The 7,397-nt window shown below is 36.1% G+C and overlaps 1 protein-coding gene and 1 long non-coding RNA gene across 2 annotated transcripts; both read right to left on the bottom strand.

Moving 5' to 3' along the window:
- Nucleotides 1–208: 208 nt before the first annotated feature.
- LOC127508993 (uncharacterized) lies at nucleotides 209–1,847 on the bottom strand. The gene is made up of 3 exons (XR_007929076.1): nucleotides 1,058–1,847; nucleotides 713–815; nucleotides 209–597 (listed from the first exon to the last, which is right to left on the bottom strand). It is a non-coding gene; the product is annotated as an uncharacterized LOC127508993 (long non-coding RNA).
- A 1,289-nt stretch (nucleotides 1,848–3,136) lies between these two features.
- LOC127508813 (uncharacterized) lies at nucleotides 3,137–7,316 on the bottom strand. Its single transcript, XM_051887189.1, has 2 exons — nucleotides 6,962–7,316; nucleotides 3,137–4,843 (listed from the first exon to the last, which is right to left on the bottom strand). Exons 1-2 carry the CDS (start codon nucleotides 7,247–7,249, stop codon nucleotides 3,734–3,736), a joined length of 1,398 nt encoding a protein of 465 aa, XP_051743149.1. The 5' UTR covers nucleotides 7,250–7,316; the 3' UTR covers nucleotides 3,137–3,733.
- Between the last annotated feature and the right edge of the window lie 81 nt (nucleotides 7,317–7,397).

Here is a 7,397-nt window from a genome sequence, read left to right as displayed (position 1 = left end):
ACCCCAACACTTATACACAATAATAATGATAAATGCTGACCAAAACTTAATTATATTACTTTTCATTTTACTTCTTTGGAAAACCAGCAAAATGTAGTTTTGTCATATGACATAGCTATGCATGAATACACACTAGACAAATACAGCTGATGTGAATACATCTACATTTACAGTCCAGCAATAAATTAATGCATGAAGTAATAAAATATATAAATTTACTAATAATAACATAATTAATAAAAAAAGTAAAAGAATTAATAAAAGTAATAATGACAATAAATAAATGCATATACAAGTCAACAACACACGAAACAAAGCTTTATTCAAACTTATTGATCTAACAATCACGTATTTGCAGTCCTGCTGCCATCTCACACAGCTGTGCCCATTCTGCAGCTTTATTCTGATGAACACCTTCATCCATCATGTCCCTCACTGCTGCTCTTCTCAATGGGGACAGCATTGATCCAGAGGATGAGGAAGATCATGATGATGATGATGGACCCCTGAACCCCTCAAGAGTGGGAGAAGATGTGTGGGACAATCTGGCTGCCGCTGTGTCTGCTCCAAACATTCGAGTGCTCTCCATCAGCATGACTAAATAAACAGATTAAAACATTTTACAATTCATTCATGTCAGCATTCTGTTTCTTGCCATATTTAATTTCATATTTTTACAATTACATGCAAATTTTTGTTGTAGCTTCATTACTTGTGTGGTGTGGTGGTCTAAACCACTGAGCTGGTCAGCAGAAGGTTGCTGGTTCGATCTCTGCAGCGTCTCCACCAGTCCAGTTACTCCAGCGGGATCATCCCTGTAATAAGAGCACTGTAAGTCACTTTGGATAAAAGCATCTGCCAAATGTACAAATGTAAATGTGATATTTGTAAATCATTTTTTGTTAGTGTCTTAGGCACAAATGCTAATTAAAGCTGCTTATTTCTTAAAGTTTACTTTTTCAAGGTACTATAATATAAATGCTTTCATACAATTTCTATTTGGGGGCATAAAGGGTTAGTTCACACAAACATATAAATTCAGTCATTATTTACGCACCTTCACGCTGTTCAATCCCTGTGTTCATTTTTTTTTTTTTTTTCTGAACACAAAAGGTGATTTGTCAAGTTTGCCCTGCTAGTTTCAGTTCATACAGTATCAGTCAGTGGAGCCTGACTTCCAGAAGCTTCATGACATTATTTGATGATGCTTTTGAAGCTCCATTGTATGAACTGAAACCAGCAGAACCAACCTGACCAAAATCACATCCTCAATGTCCTTTGGTCTTTGTCTAGATGCTCTTGCTGGCTCTGGACTCACTGAGGATGAAGAGACCACAGCAACATCCAGTCCAGATGAGGCAGTAAGGGCAGGAGGAGTGATGGAGGGTCTCATCCATGGCTCTACACCATTTCCAGGATCTGCTGTGTCTCTCCATCCTCAGTGCTCACAGCAGTCTGAGGACATTTCACATCCTACAAAAAAACAAAATCATAATACAAAAGCAGTAATTTTATCAGCACAATCTGATAATTATCTGATTTTTGTATTACAAGTAACAAAGTGATCTTACTTTATATTTTTGTTTCAGGTTTTCCCTTTTTTTTTTTTTGTTCACAAATGCCGCCGTCACCTTGTCTTGCAGGTCCTGCTCCACAAAAGCTCTGCAGCAAATGCACGGACATCAAGAATCAGAAAAGTGCTGTAATAACTCTGTTTAAATTACAATAATTAAAATAAACTACAACTTAAGATTTAATTAGACTTTATATTAATTTCTGTAGTATTGTCACTCAAAGCTTTTGATGGCATCATTAATCCACCGGATAAACACACGTGTGATCATCTGTCCCTGTAACATCCAGACAAGATTCAAGTTACCACTGATATTTATGTGCTCACTACATTTTGTAGCAAAGTAGCTCAAAAGAAATAGGAATAATTAATCATAACTAGTTATAATTAATTATAAATATTTGGATCAGTTAATAAAATTAACTTAATGTAATAAAATTAATATTACAATCAATTAACTTGTTTGGCCAAAGAACACTCAGTGTTAATTGTTTATTAATTCTAAGAGATTTTCATTTCCAGATACTTAATGTATCAAATAATGAGACTTAGTTTGATACTTGCATGTCTCTGCCATTTGAATTAAAACTGTCCTGATGCAATTTGTGGAGGCTCCCTTTGATCTTTACTGATGCTGTCTTGATGAAAAAGAACCAGTTGGATTCAGAGGATCTTTGGTGAATGGAAATTCAAGGCTGGAGCCTGGCACCAGCTTGGGGGTTTTCAGAAGTCCTCCAGAACAGCATCATCTTCACATCAGCGTTTTCTCAGTAATAAGGGGGCCGTGATCTTGTGATCAGTGTGAAGTTAATAAGGAGTTGTTCCTCCTATGGAACTTTTATGAGTCTTTGTGTTTCTAGCAGGATATTAGCATAAGACATTGGATTGAATGTATGAGAGAAGAACCTTCTAGATTCTTATAATACTAATGTGTCACAGAGTTAGCAACATGTAACATAAATTACCAAATAGGAAACGAAAGTTGGAGTCCATCGATACCAAACATGCTACCCATGTGATTTTAGTTAACCTAGTATGCAACTCTGAAACAATAATACCAAAAGAGTTCAAAAGAGAGAATTAATACATAGGCCAAAGCCTATAAAAGGAAAATCATGAGATGGGAAAATTGGATACATGTTTACACATTTCTCAAGTGGTTATATATGTAGAATATTAAGGGGAAAATGGTTTATTTGTCCTTTTTTGTTGAATTTTACATAATAGCACACATCATTCTGATCAGATGTCTATTTCATGTTGTGATGTGCTCATCTGCAATACTTATTGACAATTTTCCTGTCAATGTTAAATAAACATTTAGTAAGCATCTTTAAGATGTATATGGTTTAGAATTTGAGTAGGTAACTCTTTAAGTTGATTTACATAAAGTATTCGGTTTCAAACGCAGCCACTTATTCGCTCGCCTACTGCTTTTCCCCTACTATATGATAAAGAAGTAAGCGGTTTCAGATGCAGCCACTGACTTCTCTGAGTCTCACTTGTGGACTTTCTGCATGAGGGCGCCCTCCGGCTATGAGTATGAATGAAACAGACAATACATTACATGTGTAAGCAGAGTTTATTGAATAATCTTAGTTGTGTATGTTCCAATACTCAGACTTTGTCTGACCAGCACAAATCCAACAAGTGTTATTATACCACAAGCAATAGCAATGGAAAATTACTGCTTCACAACATTGTCCTGTGACCTTGAAATGGAGATATTCTTTTATATCCTACTCATGAAGACAAATATCACTTGAAACCACAAAATCATAAGATTACACAACAATGGAAAAATAAAAAGTAAAATAATACAATATAAATGACTAATCAATGAACAAATCAATAAAATGAGCATATAAATGGCTAAAATAGTCCTGAAATGAAATATGATTAAATGATTACATGATAAATGAATCAAAATGTAGTGAATGAATATAAAAGTAAGTAAAACACAACACAAATGTATGGCTGCTCTGTTGAAACAACAACACACAGGTTGCTATAAGGGAATCCTTAGATCATTCAACAAAAAGTCTTAATTCTGTTATAATTCGTTGGAATAATTTTTTTTTTTTCTAGGTTAGTAAGTGCTCCAAGTACAAAACCTTGCAAAGTAATACTTTGGTATTAATTGTAACAAACACTGTAATCCTACTGACCACAGTCTTTGCAACAGTAATCCCAGTTGGCTTCATCATCTATGTAGCACCACAGGTAACTATAGCCATGGTAGCCACAGGGGTGATCAGACCAGCAGGTCTTGTCATTCACAGCTGCGAAGCAGCTGTCGTAAGTACAGCACATGTCATGATTGCCAGTCAATGTGTAGCACCACCTATATCCTGAACCATATTTGTTACAGGCATAGTTTGATTGGCAGTACTCCCCATTTTTAGCTTTACTTTCCAACAGTGGAGGGCTGCAGTAGTCCCAGCTGTCGAAAAAATAACCATAACCAATCCAGCACCAATAGTAGTCCTCACCGTATTTGCCACATGGGTGATTATACCTGCATGAGTACCCTCCGACTGTGAAGTATGAGTGCTGGGAACTTCCGATGGCCCTTTTCGTACGAGACATGTTCTGCACATCTGTGGCCATTAGGTCTCCTTGGTTCACTGGCAGATTAATTAATTTGTCAAACATACCCTGAACCTCATTTAATTTATCATTTTCACCAAAACAATCACCAACAAAAATGTTAATTGACTGATGTGTCATTGACAGCTCACTATAGAGTCTGCTGAGCTCATCATTCAGGTCTGAGACTCTCATCAGGCTTATGCCACCTTCTGGCTTGTTTTCCCCTATATAGCCAAAGGAGAAAGACTTTGTGTCATCACTGTGGTGTTTATAACAGACAGCCATCCAGATGTGAGAGGGCACCGTCACCCTTTCGGGCTCTTCAGAGATTTCCCTTTGCGGTATCTGTAGATTTGCATCAGGTACTGTACCTGTAACAATGAAGGCTGTTGCAGAACCACCATCACTCTCAAGCCTGCTCTTTAAGAAACTTCTCAGCATGCTCTCCCAATTTTTCCAGTGGATACGGTTAAAGCCTGCATCTATAGGTGCAGCATTGGTCAGTGTGAACGTTGCCTTATGGCCTTCTTTGCAGTGGAAGGTGTTGGGGTTCAGGTGTCCACGATCATATCCGGTGTCTCTATAGTCGCTGCTGATGGCTTGATATCTTTTCGTCATGTTTCCATCAGAGTCCTTCTCCTGGACCATATAATCAGTTTGGGATTCAGGTTGGGAAATCTACAGAAAAAATTTTATGTTAGATTGTTAGTTTGATGTTTTACCACTTTGATAAAAGACTTTTGTTTTTCTTTTCTTTCTAGCTTCTTTGTCTTTCAGTTGACATTTGTTTATTGTACATTTACTGTATAATCCCTGTAAGACCCACTGTTGTAATATTACAACATCAGTTTAAGATCTACTAAAATATACCTGTACATGTTTTTTTCTCTTTAAGACCACCATTTATACAACTAATAAGTCCTATTGTTTAACCCTGCGATGCTTTTGAATGGTAGATTTGGGTCTGTTTACCTGGCCATAAACTCACACAACCTGCGAACCTGCCTCAAAGCACATCACCTTTTTTTTTTACTGGACCAAATAAATCAACATTCAAGTAAGTAAAATGCCTTAAATATATATTTTTTTCTGTGATTAGTAATATGTCTAGATCATGCAGATTTTAAATACTGTTGAATGCTTTGATCATGTTACATTTTGAGCTTGTTATGTCAGTGTTGTCATTTTACAACACTGGGTCAAAGGGGTAGCAAAATTTGCCTGTGCACCTTGGACATTACATGGATGAATTGTACTTCTCACGTGTTACCAATTTACTTTTTTGATCATTTTTTTTGTCAGTAACAAAACATAAAATTGATTTTAAATGTCTTCTTTGAAACCATTTTGAGTTTCAATCAAAATTTAATGATTATTAAATTAAATTAATTAAATAAGTTAAAGTTGACTGAAGAAATAAATGTTTTTTTTCTTTCTTTTTTTTCTGAGAATTTGAAAATAGGCTATTTGTGTAGCAGTATTTGAAACTACCCATATCTTATGATTTATAAAGTATATACTTAACTGGTCCTGTTTTCTTTTCTGGGCTTTGCTTGTTTGCCCAAATAACTACTTGCTGCATGAGGCCCAGGTGATAATGTTCTAGAATGTGGGGGATATAAGTTCTATTAGCATGACAAATAGAGCACAATAAGCTAGCCAGACAGTATTGTGTGAATTCTGTGGAATGTATTAATTCTGTTGAATGGGTTAATTCTTTGAAATGTATAAGTATGATTGAGATAGATTTTCATTGAGATTAATATACCTGGAAATAATCAGTTTTTTAATTTCAGAATGCTACCAGACAGGACCATCTTATCTACAATGCATATTATATCATTTATGCCATCCAAAATGGGAACAGTAACTTTGAGATGGAACTCTGATACAATTGATGAACATGAATGTGGAGATACCTGTGAATTAAAATAAATAAATAAATAATAAAAACTCTATGACTGCCCATATGATGATTATATGGACACCATGCCAACAAAACCAAGCTGTTCAAGAACACAGACCATGCCCCATGACAGGTATCATTGGCTGAGAAAGGATTTTATTAGTCTTGAAAATGATTTTTCTGGTAAGGATTTCACTAATGATGCCATCTCCTTCCATACACCACTGGAGTACTTCCGAAGGTTTGTGTCAGAGGACATGATCACAGCTCTGACAGATAATAGCAAAGAGTACAGTTTTCAGAATAAAGGAGCATCCATAAACAACATGTAACTACCATAACTGAACATGTATACCACAATACCAAACTTTTCATTCATTTGATCAGGTTTTGTAAATACAATCTGATAATATTTTATAATAAAATAAGTTTTCATAAAAATATGATTTGTCTGGTTTCATTATTGTGTGATTATTAGTGTATAGATATATATGCTATTGTTATTGGGCCACATAAGCATTACACCCTGCAAATGAACTCTTAGATGTTCTCTACATTTGTTCAGACAGTGAGTAAAATCACAGAAATTCTTCCACCCCACAGGCCCAATGTTGCAATATTACAACTTTCCATTAAATTTACTAAAAAGTAAAAAATGTAAAAACCCATTTATTTAATCTTTAGAGGCCTCCTACAACAACATACAAAAACTGTTTGTATAGTTTCTTTTCTATATTTGGGTCTTTCAGCTTGTTCCATGAAGTACCATCCATCAAACAAAACAGTATGAAGAGACCAATAATTCAATGAACTGCACTGTTCCCTATGGAGTGCAGTCTAAACTGCTAATGAAAGTCTTATGTTAGACAGTGAGAGAAGCACATGGTTACCTGCGGCTCGACGTGCCAGTTTTCTGTCCTTCCAGCAGTGCTTGAGCATTCAGGGTCCAATGTGTAGGCGCTGTAGAGGGGGATTCTGTGAACAACTGAGTACAGTGAAACATAATAAGGACCTCCAAATTCCAGCTTCTGACAGATTTTCTTGGCAGCCGGATTCATTCCTACTGGTTCAGTGTTTTTGTAGAAAAACTCACTACACTCATTAAAGCTGGTGACCACTTTAGCTTGAGCACTGAATGCTCCCAGCACAACACAGGTGAGCAGAGCCGGAACAAACATGGTTTAATGTTGGTCTTGTGTTATAGAGCAGACACCAGAAGCGCAGCTGCTTTAAATACACAGCCAGAGTCAGAGATGTTGTTGTGGGTGTGACTGAAATTAACAAATGAGAAGATGTGAGGAATATGATGGAACCTTCTCTTCATCA

Source organism: Ctenopharyngodon idella, chromosome 3 (genome assembly GCF_019924925.1).
Source record: "Ctenopharyngodon idella isolate HZGC_01 chromosome 3, HZGC01, whole genome shotgun sequence".
NCBI lineage: Eukaryota > Metazoa > Chordata > Actinopteri > Cypriniformes > Xenocyprididae > Ctenopharyngodon > Ctenopharyngodon idella.
Note: the sequence above shows the minus strand (reverse complement) of the source record. Positions and strands in the feature narration are given on the sequence as shown.

What these genes read in the sequence shown, in the direction of transcription:
- LOC127508813 (XM_051887189.1), bottom strand. Translation starts at nt 7,249, where the DNA reads ATGTTTGTTCCGGCTCTGCTCACCTGTGTTGTGCTGGGAGCATTCAGT. An exon ending in ACTGGCACGTCGAGCCGCAG is followed by an intron (nt 4,844 to 6,961) that starts GTAACCATGTGC and finishes TTTTTTCTGTAG; the next exon opens with ATTTCCCAACCTGAATCCCA.